This window comes from Cavia porcellus, unplaced genomic scaffold, assembly GCF_034190915.1.
Source record: "Cavia porcellus strain 051 isolate PalLab524CR breed Dunkin Hartley unplaced genomic scaffold, mCavPor4.1 scaffold_8, whole genome shotgun sequence".
In the NCBI taxonomy this organism is placed as follows: Eukaryota; Metazoa; Chordata; class Mammalia; order Rodentia; family Caviidae; genus Cavia; species Cavia porcellus.
Genome location: NW_026947491.1, coordinates 62,769,304 through 62,787,833, shown reverse-complemented (window position 1 = coordinate 62,787,833; position 18,530 = coordinate 62,769,304). Strand labels below are relative to the sequence as shown.

At 41.9% G+C, this 18,530-nt stretch overlaps 1 protein-coding gene across 1 annotated transcript in view; it reads right to left on the bottom strand.

Annotated features, from left to right (window-relative positions):
* Myrfl (myelin regulatory factor like) overlaps nucleotides 1-18,530 on the bottom strand; it is a 116,351-nt gene that overhangs the window by 74,882 nt on the left and 22,939 nt on the right. Inside the window, exons 2-4 of the mRNA XM_063255582.1 lie at nucleotides 12,830-12,978; nucleotides 12,512-12,651; nucleotides 5,014-5,184 (exon numbers count right to left, since the gene is read on the bottom strand). Of these exons, the coding sequence (XP_063111652.1) occupies nucleotides 5,014-5,184; nucleotides 12,512-12,651; nucleotides 12,830-12,978 (460 nt within the window). The remainder of the gene's footprint in view (nucleotides 1-5,013; nucleotides 5,185-12,511; nucleotides 12,652-12,829; nucleotides 12,979-18,530) is intronic.

The window sequence follows — 18,530 nt, the reverse complement described above, 5'->3', positions numbered from 1 at the left end:
TTTTGCACTCATTCCTGCTCACAATCACCATACCAGAAATGCACACAATGCACAGCAGACTTTGTACTTTGAACTTATCTCTTACATGAATGAATTTGCATAAAACAGGTGCCAGAAAATGACAAAACACCTCAGTCATTCACTGAGAGGCCAACTCTGTCTCTGGCTTCTATTGGAGACACTTGTAAAACCAAGAGATTCTTAGCAACTGACTTAAAAAAGAGAATAATTTGCCTCCTCTTGGAGATAGAACATGTTTGTGTCTTTGGAGGATGAACAGAGAAAACTGTCTCCTGGGAGCTGAATTTTATACAAGTTAAAAGAGGAGAGCATGAGAGACTGTTCCCTCTAAGTTGTATGTACACTCATGACAGCCACATGCTGCCCCCAAAGCAGCCAGTGTTTCTTTTACACTGTCACCTTGATTTAGCACCCTGAAGTAGACTGAGTGCCTACAGCCTGTGATTCTGCTGTGCACTGTGCAGGCCCCCACATAGTATCAAAACACAGTCTTCATGTGAAAACACCAGTGAGACTACTTACAAATTCAACAGCCCAAATCTGAGTTTGCTGTAATGAGTCTCCCAGTGCCTTCACCAACTGGCCCTGCACCAGAGCTCCACTGCACCCCTCGGTGACCTCAGTGCAGTACAGTGCCTGGAGCAGCGCTGGTGTTTAATAACTAGCAAGTGCTTTTTAAAAGAAAACCATGGAGAGAACCCAGCCTCACCAGGAAGTGATCCCTGCCTGAAAACCATATCATTTTCATTGTTTTGCTGGGTTGGGTTTCATTCTCTTTTGTTTTGTTTGATTATGTTAAATCTGATGGCATGAAGAGCTATTTAAAAGATAGCAAGACATTATGGTAACCATTTTGGATTCACTATTGGCTTGTTTTGAAGTCCTTTATCACATTCATTGTTTTGTTTTTATTGCTTCTATTCTGTTCTGTTCTGTTTGATTTTTACTATGTCCAAAAGTATCTGCAGCCCTTTTGAAGACAACAAAAGGCATGATTGTTGATTTTGTAAGGTTTGAAGGTTTAGAAGTCCTGTAGCACTTATACTGGTTTATTTTGATTGGTTTTATTCTATTTTATTTTCCTTGGTTTTATCCTCTTTAAAATAAAAAATGGGTTAAAAGAAAGAAAACTATGTACTACAATGAATATTCTGCATACATAATTTCCTATGTTAAGAGCAGGCTCTCCAGACCACAAATCTGTGATGACAGTGGCCTTCTCCCACTTACCACCCCCCACTTCCTCATTCTGTTCTTATGTCTTCATCTGACTGCATGACCTTAGACTATCTGTCACTGTCTTTTTTTCCCCAGTGGAGTGACATGACAGCAGTAGAGTGCCAAGAGCGAGAGGAAGGGGAGGGCCTGCCCCCAGAAGCTAGCAACAAGGAAACGCATTGTCTGCGGAGAATTTAGAAACAATACTTAACCCTCTGCGGAATCAAGCTATACTATACTATACTATAACCAATTCTGAAAAAATGCCTGTGGACCCTTCCAGAGCAGACTGATCCCAACACATGGCCTTTTGTAAGCTATTGACAAGGATTCCGAATGTTTCATTTAGTACTGTAATTCATCCCCCAACTATAAAAATAGTTGTCATTGAAGATATTTTCCCTAATTTTTCATGTGCATGATATATTCCCCATACACATGAACTTTCACATTAGGAATTTCTGTATGTTTCTGCACACACACTATGCACTCCATAGTACCCTAGAGGTCAGTGTATGGTAGGTGCTTTATAAATATTGATCAAGTTTGGTTAGCATTTATACCTACCCCCCTGGATGGCAAAGGACCTTGGAAGAAATATCAGCGGGTAACAGCCCAAGAAAACCATTTCATGATAGAACAGCAGAAACAAAATAGGAAAGACCCACTCTTCTCCTTCCACTCTGTGTTAGTGAACTGCAGGGATCTGTCTCTTTTGTCACCTATCTTCTGCTGCTTTGGACAGAAAGGACCTACATGGAGAATCTTCTCTAGGTGAGGTATCCTGCTAACCCTTGTTTCATTTAATCTCTACAATCTCTCTATAAAAGGGTACTGCTATGGTATTCTTCCTACTCCAGAGGCAATAAAACTGCGGCCTGATGAAGTTAAACAATTTACTCAAGATCATTCATCTGATGATTAGCCAAGCTTGAGTTAAGAGACCTACCATCAGAGCTTACCCTCACATCGCTAACCCTATTGATTATTTTAGGATATATTGTTTCGTACAACTCTCTTTAGAATTCAGGCGTTGCAGAGTAGTGTTTTAGCCCAATCTTCCTTTATAGAGTTCCTCTTACTATATCAAGTTGAGATCTGGAGTCAAAGCAGTCAATGGACTCAAATGCCCATTAGCAAGCTCCTCCCACTGAGCTGCAGGCATTGCCTCATTCCCTGTCGCAACATCATTATAAAAAGTTTATCAGCCCTACTCTACTGAGATATGCATGTGGTGTCAGACTTGTAACTCCTTTTGCCATCCAACCCTGATAAACCTAGTCCTAAGTAAAACCTAAAATATTAGGTGCATGAGCTCAATCATTATGATGAAATAAAATGAAGCCTAGAGTTGATTTCCTCATGACCTAAGGTATCTCTGAATCGTCCTTATGAGGTTGCTATTCAAACATCTTCCTCACAGTTCACCACGCTCAGTTTTCTTACCCTCAAGGTCAGGGTCAGGACTCAAGGTCAGCCTAAAACTGGTAATATCAACCCCCACTGAGTACACATGCACCCGTAACATTTCAGTCTGTTGTTGACTGTGATCCCATAAAACTATGTCATTTAGTGACACCATGTCTGTCTTAGCTTGTGTATACATGCAAAGAAATACCTAGTGATGTTTTCCTGAGACTGTATTCCCACCATCAAGTGATGCAGGACTGATTGGCTGGAGCCTTGAGAGGCTGGTGGGGAAGGAAGCATGTTTACAGGATCTAACACAAGTCTTCTGAAACTATAATCTGGATATGAAACCCACAAAATCTTATCAAAAATGCAGATTCTGATTCAGCATTTCTGGGTAAACGTAAAGATGCTACATTTCTAGTCTCCAACCGAAACTCATGCTGCTCTTCAGCCCTCGCTTTCTTTCTCTCTTTCTCTCTTCCTTCCTTCCTTTCTTCCTTTCTTTCTTTCTTTCTTTCTTTCCTTCTTTCTTTCTTTCTTTCTTTGGCAGTGCTCAAGATGGGATTCAATCCAGGGCTTTGCCCAGGCTATGTTAGGCAAGTGCTATACTGCAGAGTTACATCTCTGGCCCTCGTCACTTTAAATAAGAGAACAAACAAAACATCTCTTAAAAATTAACTAGTCTTTTTTTTCCCCAGAGACTTCGTTCACACACACACACACACACACACACACACACACACACACACACACACAATTATTTTTATTACAACCTCCAGCATTTTATGCTGCCCCTTCAGTTTCCAGCTCCCACTCTTCAAGCAGTGCTCCCCACTGTACTTTTCTCAGGACATTCTACCAACACAGTGTACCGATGTACCTAGCAGGTGACTGGCTGGCTAACGTAGGAAATCAGAGAGGACCTCAGCTTTCTCCTCTAGACAGTTAGCAGCCTGGACTCTTCAGCATGAGGAAATATAGGGTTAAGGGTAATTTACAGAAACTGTCACATGCTGAGAGGACTGGCCCCTGTTCCACACACAAATTCAGTTTCACAAGAGGATAAGAAAGTCCTGAGTAGCATATCCCAGTGCTCACAAGGAACACATGTCACCCAACAGAAGTCAATGGCCAGAAAATCTGAGGAAGATACAATACTATTTCCCTTCTCCAAGTGCACATTAGCACATCAAAGGCTTTGAAAAGTCTTACAGTAAATATGCTCATTTAATTTGGTTGCCACTGAATCACAAGCTTATTTATAGATTATGAAACTTTTCCCATAGCACCTATGGGACACGTTTTCTATTAGAACATTTAGAAAAAATCTGTTTTACGGAACCTATAATTTCACCTTTTAATATATTTAAGATTTTAAAATCTACCTAAGAAATTCAAACCTCAGCTTAGCAATTTTATAGTCTAGTAGTTTCTTAAACGATTTAAAGAGTTGTCATTGATACTTTTAAAGCCATAGTTCATAGGCAATTTAGTAAAGAAGTAATCCAGGGTTTGCAGTAAGCCAAGCTCTGCTGTGGGTGTGTGTGCGTGTGTGTGTGCATGTGCAAGATTACATCCTGCAGTGGGGAGAAACGCTGCACAGAGCCCGGCGTCTCCAAACTTCAAGTGTCTACACAGGGAGCAGAGACACGGTGATCTCTGAACAAGCCCACATCCCGAGGTCAGGGCTGGACCTGTTTCCGCTTGTCCCCTCTCACATTTTATTGCAGCCCTCATTTTACTGCCTGCGCTTGTGCAATTTTTATCACATAATGACAGGTTATCTGATCACAGGACTCTTCCAGAGTGAACGTGATCTCTGACAACCTTTACACAACTGTGGCTCAACTCTATTCTGAGTCACACCTTTTGATAGATAATTTAACATGCCTTAACCGTATTTCCCTGAGGCCTGTATTTCTCCAAAATATTCCTTAAAGTATCAGCCTAAAAACTGCATGCAGGAGAAAAGACATGTGTTTTAAAACCAGATAGATTCTCACCCTGCTTTCCTACTGATTGACCTAAGGAGTGTTGCTCAACCTCTCAGTACGAATTCTCTAAAGGACTCACACTCCCTAAGTTGGTAACAATCCAATGTATAACTTAAATGGTGCCATATTTATTCAGACTATTGAATTTTTGCAATGACATGAGTTGGGGAGAAGATAAGGCACTTCCCAGAAAGAAAGTTCCAAGTCCATGTATCCTTGCTGGTGAAATATACCAAAGATTTATAGAAGAAATAATACCAATTCTATCTAAATTAGTTTGGAAAATAGAGCAGGATAAAACACTTCCTACCTCATTTAATTATCTCTTTTGAAAACATCAAATAAAGAGATTGCTTTCATTACTCACAAGACTCCCAAATCGAAGTCATTGCCCAAGAACTCTTCCAGTAGACTTGTATCCAAGGCTGGGTTCTCCTGAGTGCCATTGGCTCCCTGGGCTGAAGACAAGTTGAGACTCTTTAGAACTATGAAGATTTCAGGAGATGCTGACAGCTTATACTCGAGAATTTCAAAGCAACTAAATAGCACCATGCAGTTATTGTGAATGTGGTATTTCTTCCATTTAAATATTTCCTTCCATTATTTCTTTTTTTCTTTCTTTATTACATGAATGTAATTATTATATATTGCAAATACATACTAATAAAAAAAGAAAATAAAAAATAGACTAAAAACAAAGGTCAAGCATTAAAAAATTACTGTCAAGACAGAAGTTAATTATCCTCATACAGTACAAGCCTGTTACACAGATAGTTAAGTCAGACACAGACCAGGTCTTGTCTTGTCCTAAACCAAGCAAGAACAAACCGAAATTTCATGAATGCTTTGAGTTAGGAAAGCTGCACATGCCAGCTCTTGATGATAGGATGTCATCTCCCCATAAAGCTGTGGTTAGAAAGGGTTACACTCTCAGTGGTAAAGCAACCTCTATCTCCCCAAAAAACAGAACCAGTTCATGTACTTAGACTAAAAAGAGATTGGCTAGGTGATGGCAACAGCCTTCTTGCTAGCAAAATCTGAAGACAGTACATGACATCACATGGTAAGAAATAGTACATGCACATCTCTGTGTCTGGCCTCTGCCCCCTTCTTATAAATCTACCAAATGGGGATGGGGATTTAGCTCAATGGCTCAAGCGCTTACAAGGTAATGAGTTCAAATACCAGTACCAAAAAATAAAAAATAAGAAAATAAAATAAATCCACCAAGATTTCAGTCATGGAGGTTTCACTCTAAGGACCTTGTTATCTCAGATATTATTTTGCAAAAGCCCCACTCCTAAACACCACATTTTAGATTAAGTTTACAACTTCTTAATACTGTTAACACATGAATTTGGGGAATGAACTGCGTGAGTTCAGGGGAACAGGCCATATTCAACCATAGCACTACTTAACTCTGAGTCATCCCTTTCTTAAAAAGTACTCCAAATTAGGAGTGGTGGTACATACCTGTAATTTCAGAGTGCAGGAGGCTAAGGCAGGAGGATTGCTGCTAGTTCAAAGGCCAGCCTTGGCTACAAAGTGAGTTCAAAACCAGCCTGAACTGGATAGCAAAATCCTGTCTCAAAATTTTTTTAAAAAATTTACTCTCACTTTTTAGTGACTCTTAAATCTTGTTTCTTATCCAAGAAAAAATTCTTTAGAACTGATATCTCTAAAAGTAAAGAAACGATTATTTTAACTGCTATAATTTCTCCAGTTTTTCTTCGACTTTCTTTTACCATTAAATTCAAATAACATTGACACAGTGCATGGAAGATAAGATCTATTTGTTATAAAACTATTTCCATCCATCTATCTGTAGATGGTCTGAGAGATGGTAAAATCATATTCCACCACTATTAACTCTGGTGAGAGTATAGGATTTAAAATAACTTAACTTTTTTTTAAATTTTTCATTTATTTATTTATTTATTTATTTTGAGACAGGGCTTCACTATGCAGTTCAAGCTGGCCTTTAGCTCACTTTGTAGGAAAGGCTGGTCTTGAATATGCAACAATCCTCCTGCCTCAGCCTTCCAAGTGCTGGGATTACAGGCATGAGCCACCATGCTCAGCTTCATAACTTATCTTTTTTTAAAGAATTACTTTACACCTTGGGAAAAACTGTGTACAACTTCAGATAAAATGCTCTTCTAAATATTTTTTAAAATGAAATTGCCAAATAGGGGCAAAATAAAAACAATGTCTGTGGAACAGCTAGACCCAAGCCTCTTCCTGTGAGTCAGCACCTTTTGCAGCCTTAGGGGAGAGAGAACAAAGGCACTCTAGCAAACAAGCCCAGTCTGAGAACCAGTGCCATGTGCGGGCCACCACCAATCTGAGAAAAACCAGACGCCAGCCCCTTACAGTGCTCAGCTTACCAATACAAGAAGTACCAATCCCACCCTCCCACCCTTCCGTAAGCCACTGGTTTATCCAGAGAAACACAGACTGTGATGACAGCTATTGTCATGGTTTATGTCGGTAGCCCCCAGGCCTCATGGTTTACATTAAGCATTTGTGACTGGTTCATTGTCTAGCGCTTCGATTGGTGGCGTCAGTGTTACACGCACATAGGGGTGGAGCCAGGATATGATGTAATGGCAGGAAGAAGGCGTGTCTTGCTCTCTTGCTAGTTTCTGCCTTGCTGTTTGCAGCCCCCATGATCTGTGGCCCCGCTGTGCCACTCTCCGTTGGAGCCAACTGAGTATGGGCTGAAGCCTCCAAAAACTGTAAGAAATAAACCTTTCCTTTCCCAACTTTGGGCATCAGGTAATTTTGTATCAGCGGCCAGTAAAAAGTAACTAAGACAGCTATGAAGATGAAATGCAATTGGATGCCTGTGGCGCTTTGGTGTTTCACTAGCATTGCAGGTCTAGGGCCAGTGGTCTGATCATGGATTCAGAGGATAATAGTAGGGAGTGTAGTATCTAGGAGGGGATCTCCTTCTGAGGGTTGCAGCCATTGTTGCTTCCCCATGATCTTGTTTTGAGGTTCTATATTTTTTCCATGGTTTTGTTGGGTTGGATTTTATTCTCTTTCGTTTTGTTTTATTTTGTCAAATCCAATGGCAGGAACAGCGATTTCAAAGATACCCAAATATTTATTATGGTAGCAATTTTGAATTGACTATTGGCTTGTTTTGAAGTCCTTTATTACATTCATTGTTTTTGTTTTTATTGTTTCTATTCTGTTCTATTCTGTTTGATTTTTACTGTGTCCATAGTTATCTGCAGCTATTTTGAAGATATCAAAAGGCATTATGGTAACTATTATTGATTTTATAATGTTTTGAAGTCCTGTATCTCTTATACTTAGTTTTTTTTATCAGTTTTATTGTTTTATCCTCTTTAAAATAAATAAATAAAAATAATATCTAAAATGGCCTTGCAACAAGTAGGAGAATTTTTCATCCATGACCATCAGCCATGCCTTACTTAAAAGAGCAAGATCCCACTGGAATCATGCTTCAAAGCCTTAGTAACATAATAACTCCTCCACTGGTTTTACAATTCTGAAACATAGAGAAGGAAAGAAGATCTTCAGACATTTTTATGAAACCAGCATAAATGAAACAGATGCCAAAATTTGACAAAGATGAAATGCATAAAGAAAACTCTGGACTAACCTCAATTGTGAATATTATGCCCAAATCCAAAAGAAAATGTGGCCAAATGGAATTCAATATCAAGAGAAGAGTCTATCATCAAGGAACACAGAAATGATATAATACTAAAATTTATGTTTCTTAAGTAAAACCTTGATGAGTGCCAGAAGGCATTGAGCATTCAGCATTGATTCCAATGAATACATCTTTAAGAATAAATATGTTCATACATATATATACATTGTACTGCACCTATTTCTTATATATATATGTGGTATTTATTATATTATATGTGTATTTATTATACGTATATATGTTAATTATTTTTAAAACTAGAACTATTTCCATTAATGTTAGGTAAGTACTTTGTTACCATGTTACTACTTAATGCACAACTAAATGCACTAGCATCACATTTAATCAAAAAAAGAAAATTAGAAGTATGAATGACTAAAAGGTGGAAACAGTTTGCACAGGACATTCACTTTACACTTACACAATCAAAGCATACTAGCTAAAACTTAATGTAAATAATAGACAACTTCAGTAAGAAGACAATCACAAAAGTAATACATATCAAAAACAATATATATTCTACTTGGAAAATTTAAGATTCCTCATAATAAACTTGATAAAATAAAAAAAGAAACTCTTAAACTCTGATTCATAATTAAAGGAAGACATGAACAAATAAAGACCACATTTTGGATAAAGTGGTACAAAGAAGTGTAAAGGCTTAGATGTTCCTTTATTCCCTCCATGATGAATTAGGGAGTTTATTAGGCTTCTAATTTTCATGTCTAGAACATAAACATGGATTTATATACATCACGTTATTTTGAGGACCTTGCATGTATAGGGCCTTCAATCAGCTGGAAAGTGGATTTTACTTATAAAGTCTACATCCAAACCACCCTGAATGCACCCAATCTTGTCTGACTTTACTTATTGATAACTTACAATTGGTTCAACCTACAAATTTAACACATCTACAATTTAAAATTTCTTCAAATAAAAAATTGTTCTCAAAGAATGTAATGTGAAAATACCCAAGGGAATAAAAAATAAATAAATGCGAGATATTTACTAATAAATACATGAAAATAGTATAATTGTTTTGTTATAGCAATAAATCAATCTTTTGAACAAAATAAAGTGTGTAATTTGGGGACTGTAGGTAATGATGAATGTAGCATTTCATGGTAATAAAAAATGACCAGGTTAAAATCTTACTTGTACATTAAAATGAGTTCCTAGTTATGTGGAAAATTTAGATAAACCATAATATTAGAAGAAAATAGGAATGTATGTTTGCATATTTTAGAAGGACAAGAGGATTGTCAAACCATAAGGGGGCCAACAAAAATGCACAGAAAAAAGTCTAAAAATTTTGACCACTTAAAAATTGAGTTTTTCAGACTACATAAAAGCAAGGTTAAAAGCAAATGTTACCTCTTAAATTTTTAATGAATAATTCCCAACTCAAAACATCTTAGTGATTTCCTGTCTCCTGCTCAATAAAAGTTTCATGAGTGTAAAAATTATAGTTGTCTTATTCATCTCTATAACCTCATCCCTTAGACCAGTGACGGCAAAACTTTTAGAGCTTCTAGTGATAACGAACAGCCAGGTGTGGCACATATGTCATCGGTTCATCCACTACTGACCTAGACTCTTTCCCTGGCTCACAACTGAGAGTCAAAATACATTTGTTGAGTGAATGAATGAATGAAATACCTTCATTTTAAAGGACTAGACCAGTGATCCTTTGTCCAATCCTTTCTGCCATTCCTGGGTAGAGTATATCAGCCCCTTACAACCAAAGGGCTTGAAACCTGAGTTTTCTTCAGTGTCTACTGACTAAACTTTGTCTTAGCAGAGCAGTTTAAGTGGCATGAGAGCTTTTCACCCAACTTACAACTCCCATGTGACTGTTTGGGAACTTTTTATGCCACTATAACTGCACTGGTATTTCTGGTTACCAGTAGCCAATTACTCAAAGCCAATATTCTTTGGTTAAGCAAATGCAAACAATTTATTTGTGCTAAATGCAGTGAGGAGTCAGTTTTACTGGAATCAACTGCTTTGTAAATCAAAGGACTGACACACATTTCGTGATGTGAGTATTGCCTTTGGAAACTCCAGATCTCCATTCTTGGTTGTATCTTTTGTTGGGTAGAATACTTTGCTTTTCTAGTGCATTATAATATTCCAATCTTTAGGATCAAATACAACAGGTTTTTTTAATTTTGACTTTTTATCAACAGCCTGCTGTAAAAAGGGTTTTATTTTTCATTATATTAAATCTGAAATAGATGACAGATAATGAGGTCTTAAGAAATTTTGTGGGTTTTCTCCAGGTCTGATTTAGCTTTTCAATGTGTTGATTCTCTGCCTCTGTTCCAATATTTATCAAGTTTTATGCTGCCTTCATAAAAAGTATTTGGAAATAGTCTATCTCTTTGTTCCTGAATTGTGGAAACAGTAAAGAAAAGGTATTACCAACTCTATTTGGTGACATGTACTAAGAAAAAATGGATGGACCATATCCCCAGTGTCTCCTGGATTCATAAAAAGATTCTTTAAAGTTGTGATAATCAGAAATGACTTGCTAGAGAAATTTAGCCTTCAACTAAATTTTGAAGAATGGATAGATACGACAGAGATGACAGGACAAAACATTATTCTTCCATTAATTCAATCAATACTTGGCATGTGCCAAGCACTGCACAAGATTGTGGGGATACTGCAGTGATAAAAAACAAAATGAGAAACTTCTAGATGATTTGTAATCCCAGGGAAGAAAATACAGTGACTGCAAGGGAAGAGTAGCACATAAATGACATAGGGAAAGCAATAAATAAATACAGTTCATTCAAGCAGTGACAAAAATGAAACAGGGCAGGGTAATAGACTGTGTTAGAGGGTCGTGCTTTCAATTTTGAGCCTCTCATTGGCAGGAACCAGCCATAAAAATATCAAGGATAGAGCATGCCAGGCAGAGGGACGGACTAAGCCAAAGTCCTAAGGGCTGAGCAGTGCTTAGTATAAGAAGCAAATCATTCCAGTAGCCAAAACCCAGGAGCACAGAGTAGAGGAGGTCAGAGCAATGGAAAGCCTTTGAAAAGGTACGTGATGTGCCCACATGTTTTAAAGTTCATTCTAGCTACTTTAGGACAATAAGGGGACAAGAACAGAAGGGAAATCAATATGAACATTACCACAGTTGTACAGGGCCAGTCTGGACTTCTTATGTTGGGCTAAGCAAAAGGATAATCATTTGACCTGAGTTATCTCATTTAATTTTCAAAACGTTCTTATAAGGTGGACATCAATATTAATCCAAGTTTACAAATAAGACCAAGTGATTTAACAGGTTAACTAGTTTTCCCAGAGTCCCAAACCTTGCAAGTAACACACAGGGAAGCCAACCCAGGCCTGCTTTGATTCCTAAGCATGCTTTCACGACCACTGCATCAGGGCTACCCACTCTGTGCTCCTTTGCTCTGCCAGGAGTGCCAGCCAACTGCAGGGCTGACTTGATTCTGCTGCTTCTCTGGGCTTTGGACAAGGCGACTACTAAGAAAAGCAGATGGAGGGAGGAATCTCTTTAGTTTCTCACTGAAGCTCATGCTGGTGTCCCATCTGTTCTATGTAGCACCTCTCCCCTAACACACACATGCACACACATATGCACTCACACACACACTCACACAGCTCTAGATAGAAATAGGTGGCTCACAGATTCTAAGCACTGACAAAAGTATCACTTGGGTTATCACATTAGCATCACTTGGGTTATAACACCTCGCCCTCTTTCAAAGCCTAAATGGCAGATGGCTCCTGCTCCCAGGATATCCCTTGGGTGGCTGGTGCAAACACCTTAATGAACATGGAAAGATCATTCCTGTGGTAGTCAACTTTCTCTAGGACTCCAAAATCACATCTGTGCTTTCCAAGCCCAAAGGAAATTAATCAACAAGATAAATCCATAGTGTCAGATAAAACTGTTTTCAGGATGTTTTACACACAGAGAGCAACTCTCAAATGGCTCTTAAAATAAATCTCCTGCTTTTAAAAATAATCACTTTGCTCTAAATGTCTTAAACACTTGTTTGTAACATCCAGTCCTGCAAAGAGTACATGCTGGGGCATTCCACTTCCTGCCAGGAAGGTTCAGTTTCCTAGTGGATGCCACCTGCTTCTACGTGTATCCTTTGTGGCTGGGAGAGGCTGCTGCAGTCCTCCTCACAAGAGAAGAAGCTGCTCACACCCGTTGGAAGGATCAGAGAAACTCTTCTTGATTGCTCTCAAAAAGTAAGACCCCGCCTCACCCTGGTTCTCGGCCTCCCTTTCCAGGGACAGTTGCAAGATGGTAACCTGCCCTGCTGCCTTGAATTTATACAGGTAAGAATCAATCAGGGTTATAAGGATCAATTCACTGGGGAATATGCACACAAATACAAGTTGTATCCACAATGCCACTAATAAATATACTTATGTCTTTGATGCTTTTCTAAATTGTAAGTAGGAGAGTCACAGCAAAGAGCTGCCTTCCCTTCCTCGTTACCTCTTGCTCTCCTAACTCTTTACCTCTTCTTACACCATCCAACTGCTCAGCCAGTGTCATGCAGAGACCCTTCTTTTTTCCATCAGACAAGCTCCATTCCCACAGCCCTGGTAATCCTGAGGCTGCCCTGTTCCTTTCCACTCTTTCACCTGTTGTGCGACACAAGGTTGCACAGAGGGTTCGGACAATAGCCAGGATTAAATGTGGTTGTCACAACAGTTATAGGTGTTTAAGAATTCTAAATGCAATAGTGAAGTGCCCTGGAGTGAAGAGCACTCAAATGATTACTCTTTAGATTTAAATAAATGTATTTTCCATTTAGGCTGATGTTCTTGAAAAATCAGAGCAGAAATGGTAAAAGGGGATGATGAAGAGGACAAGAAACCAAGTACTCCTCTCATTTGCTAAGGAGAATGTATTTCTTGGAAATCCACTGAAATCAGAACAGGACCTAAAAACTAATATTGGTAGCTAGAGCCACAATGAGTTTAGAGTTAAATGAGTAAAGATTATATTTTCTGTTGGGAGCCGCAGCCCCGAGCCCGGTCGCCTCACTTGGCGGACGTGAGGCCTGTAGTAAAGAGTAAAGCCTGAGGTAGATTACCCCTCCCATCGAGCACGTTAGTTTCCTGCTTACCGCGTAAGCAACCCGCTCAACAATATAGTCTGCCTGGCAACTGATGATGTTAGCCAATCAGCTTGCCTTGCTCACTTTAACATGATTGGACACTGTATCCGTATATATACTGGTGCCACCCCTGGGGGGGAAGGAGAAGCCCGGAAGTAGAAGCCCAAAAGGAGCCGCGGGGAGCGGACCAAAGGAGGCTTCGGCTGGGAGCGATCCCAGGGCAGGCTGTACGGAGAAGAAAAATAAAAGAAAAGGTTGTCCACTGCCAGACTTTGTCGTGTGTCCTTCCTGCCGGCCGGGAGCAGACATCGACATTTGGAGGCCCGCACGGGGACTGATCACCCCCGAGACGTGACAGCGGACAACGCTCCAGTACAGAGCTGCGAGACAGGTGAGTTGGGGATAAGCCTGGGCTCTGGGTGGCGCGCACCTACAGGGCTTTTAGACTCCCCTCAGGCTCACGCGTAAGTGGCGGATTCCTTGGGCCTCACGCGGTGAGTAACATATTAAAAAATGGGAAACATGCTAGGTAGTAACATTAAGAGCGAGGGTGGTTGTGGAGAAAGCTCTCAAGAGCTTACAAAAGTACGCAGGGTATTTGAGCAGGCCCAGTCAGGGAGCTCCCGAGAGGGGCCCGTCAAGGGGAACAAAGATGCTAAGGAGAAGGACGGGGCTCTAGCCTCGGAGTCGTCTGACTCCGAGGACGAGGGAAAGTTGAATGGCAAGGAGGCCAAAGAGACCAGCTGTCAGGAGCCTAAGTCGCTCGATAAGGAGTCACAGGGTTCTTTCCCAGTAATTCAGGGTACCACAGAGCCATTTGTTGACTTTGTGGCCCGAATGCAAGATGCTGCCGATAAGATATTTTCTGATCCGGGAGTGGCTCAACCGCTGGTAAGGCAGCTGATTTTTGAGCAATGTACAAAGGAGTGCAAGGCAGCGATAGCTCCTCATAAGAACAAGGACCTCAACGCCTGGATTAGGATATGTAGAGAGATAGGGGGGCCGCTCTCCAACTCGGGAGTGGCTGCTCTCCTGGCCGCGGCTGTACAGCAGAGGGGACCTCGCGGGTTAGAAGGGGAATGTAAGGCTAAAGGGTGTTTTGCCTGTGGGGAGCCAGGACACATTAAACGTCATTGCCCAAACAATGCAGATGCTAGGCCTCGCCCTAGGAATGAAGAACCATATGTTTGTGGGCGATGCAAGAGGGGATCACACAAAGCTGAGGAGTGTAGGTCGGTCTTTGATGCTCAGGGCAACCGTATTTGTGGACGAGATGTTAGAGGGCCAAAAAACGGCCAGAGGGGGCCCCCTTCACAGGCGGGCCCCCGCCCCAGAGACAGGACAGCTCAGGATGGCAGCCTTCAACAAGGGCCACCCCTGGGTCAGCAGGTGTGGACCTCAGTGTCGCCTCCAGACTTATATTAGTGCCTGATATGGGTGTTCAAGTGGTTGAAACCACCTTTAAGGGACCGTTACCCGAAAATTCCGTGGGTCTGGTGATCGGGAGATCCTCCACGGCCCTTCGGGGTCTCATAGTAGTCCCGGGGGTCATAGACTCAGACTACACAGGACACATTAAAATTATGGTTCAATCTCTTGTGGGTACTATGGTAATCAATAAAGGAGACAAGATAGCGCAGCTCTTGCTGCTCCCCAGTCTCCACAAGAGATTTCCCTCAAAGCAGAAAATTAGAGAAAGTCAAGGTTTCGGTTCCTCAGGGGAAGTCTTCGAGGGACTCCATATAATACTTGATAAAAGGCCCATGCTCTCACTTAAGGTCAACGGCAAGAGTATAACAGGGCTCCTAGACACAGGAGCTGACCGTTCCATTATCTCTAGAAAGGATTGGCCCTCCAACTGGCCCACCAACACTGCAGATAACACGCTGCAGGGCCTGGGGATGGTGTCAGCTCCTCAGGTTAGTGCTTCAACCCTGCTCTGGTGCGATGAGGAGGGTCATCAGGGCCATTTCCAACCATTTGTGTTGCAGTTGCCAGTGTCTCTATGGGGAAGGGACATCCTCACTCAGATGGATGTCACGCTTACGTCAAACTGCTCCCCCCAGGCTAAGGATATACTCAGGAACCAGGGATATACCCCCGGCAAAGGCTTGGGCAATGCCCTACAGGGTCGGACATCCCCAATACCAGTAGAGAACAAAAAAGGTAGGCAAGGGCTGGGTTTTTCTTAGGGGCCGCTGAAGAAGCTCTCCTACCCACTTCGATCAAAATCACCTGGAGGTCAAATGATCCGGTTTGGATACCTCAGTGGCCCCTGCCTAAGGAGAAGCTATTAGCCTTGTCAGAAATAGTCAGTGCACAACTTAGATTAGGACACATTAAGCCGTCAACCTCCCCATGAAACACCCCCATTTTTATAATTAAGAAAAAGTCTGGCAAGTGGAGGCTGCTCCATGATCTAAGGGCGGTCAACGCGCAGATGCAGTCCCTGGGGGCGGTCCAGAGGGGGCTGCCAGCTCTCTCAGCCATCCCTCAGTCCTGGCCAGTTTATGTTATAGATCTTAGAGACTGTTTCTTCTCAATCCCCCTGCATCCAGAGGACACTCATAGGTTCGCCTTTACTTTACCCACCATTAACCAAGAAAGCCCTGATCTCAGATACGAGTGGATAACGCTGCCCCAAGGTATGGCCAACAGTCCCACTATGTGTCAGATTTACCTTGATTCCCTACTGGCCCCCCTACGGAAATCCTTTCCCAAGATAAGATGTGTGCATTACATGGACGACCTTTTGCTCAGCGGCAGGGACCCAGACATGCTAAATAATATGCTCGGCCAGTTGGTCGAGGCCCTGAGACAAGCTAATCTGCATGTTGCCCCCGACAAGATTCAGGGAGGAAAAATGGTGACCTACTTAGGCGCAAAAATCTCCCCTATGCTAGTCTCTCCACAAAAGGTCACCATTAGGACGGATGGCGTTAGGACCCTAAAGGACATGCAAAAACTATTGGGAGACATTAATTAGATTAGGCCATATTTACATATACCAAATTCAGATCTCAAACCCCTGTTCGACCTTCTGAAGGGAGACCCAGATATAGCCTCCCACAGGAGGCTCACTCCTGAGGCAAGAGCTGCCTTACAGAGAGTAAAAAAAGCCTTAGGTGGGGCTACCTTACACAGAATTAAACCAGGGCGACCCTTTGATGTCTGTTTGCTACAGACTAGTCTACAGCCCACAGCGGTGATTTGGCAGAAAGGACCATTACTGTGGATACACCCTAAGGTCTCACCTGCAAAAGTCATAGAGCATTACCCGGAGGCAGTCGCTTCATTGGCCCTTAAAGCGCATGATAGAGCTGTCCAACATTTTGGCTCAGGACCACAAGCCATCCGAGTACCCTATACCGCCAGCCAGATCAAGACCCTGGCTGCCTGCATAGATACATGGGCCATTCTGAGATGTGTTTTCCATGGGGATATAAACAATCAATACCCTAAAGACCCTATCTTGTCATTTGTCACTCAGCACCCTATAATTTTTCCAAAGGTTACTGCCTCTGAGCCATTAGTCCCAGCAACTACAATATACACAGATGGCTCCAAGACGGGGATAGGCGCCTATGTGATCCTAGGCAAGCCCCCGGTTACCATACAATTTGAACCTGATCAGCCTCAGGTGGTAAAACTGCAGATCGTTAAAATGATTCTTAAACGGTTCTCAGAAGCCATTAATATTGTCTCCGATTCTAGGTATGTGGTCAATGCTATACAAGTGCTTGAGACTGCCGGTTTAATTAGATCCACTTCCACAGTGGCTGGGCTGTTCCTGTCTATCCAGACATTGCTTCAAAACAGACACCATAAGGTCTTCACCACCCACATAAGAGCACATACATCCCTGCCAGGGCCTATGGCACAGGGGAATGCGGCTGCTGATACTGCCACTCGCCCGTTATAGATTTTTACCTTACTAACACCAATCGAGCGAGCCCGTGCCTTCCATGATAAGTTTCATGTCAATGCCAGGACACTAGCAAACCATTTCCATGTTTCCAGAGCAGATGCACGAGATATCGTGCGACTATGTGACTCCTGTGCCACATACAAACCTGCCATACCGATGGGAGTAAACCCTCGAGGTTTGATCCCTGGTGATGTTTGGCAGATAGACATCACACATATACAGGAGTTTGGGACTCTTAAATATGTTCATGTTTCCACAGACACCTGTTCTCACGTCATATTTGCAACAGCAGAAACAGGTAAAAAAGTGTCTAATGTGATCAATCATTGCCTGGCGGCTTGGGCCGCATGGGGCAAACCAAAAATATTAAAAACTGATAATGGACCAGCCTATATAGGCAAAGCCTTCAATGAGTTCTGCAAAATGATAGAGGTTCAATTAAAACATGGTATCCCATACAATCCCCAAGGTCAAGAAATCATTGAGAGGGCTCATAAAAGCCTCAAACAAATTTTACAAAAACAAAAAGGGGGAGTAGGCCAAGGCCTGGCCCCAAAGGCACGATTATCCATGGCACTATTCACACACAATTTTTTAAATTTAAATAATGATAATTGCTCCCCAGCCGTGGAGCACTGCAACCCTTCCCCCAACCATAAAGGGTGGGTGAAGTGGAAAGATGTCCTGACAGGACAGTGGATGGGCCCGGATCCAGTGGTCAGCTGGAACCGAGGCGCGGTTTGTGTTTTCCCACAGGAATCGGGACGAGAACCACTGTGGGTACCGGAGAGACTGACACGGGCGACAAAGCCCTCGACTGAAGATCAGACCTGCCCTACCGGAGATCCATCACAGACCAACCAACAAGATAAATAAAAATAGCGGTAGCCCAAAATAGACAAAAAGATCCTCAGGCATATGCATGGCTCGCTCGCCTAGCCTACGACCGAGTCTAGGGACGGTGAGCTTCCCACACTCCTCCTCTAAAAAATTATGATATAGCAGGGTAGGAGAGTCAATGACGGGTAAGAGCGTACTCCCCCGGTGCGACTCAACCTAAGCCAGGCCCTACCCCATCCTGCACGTAAGCCGCTGGACTGTTAGATGCTGCCCAGGTCTAAATTTCTCTCCGAGGGGATTTCTTT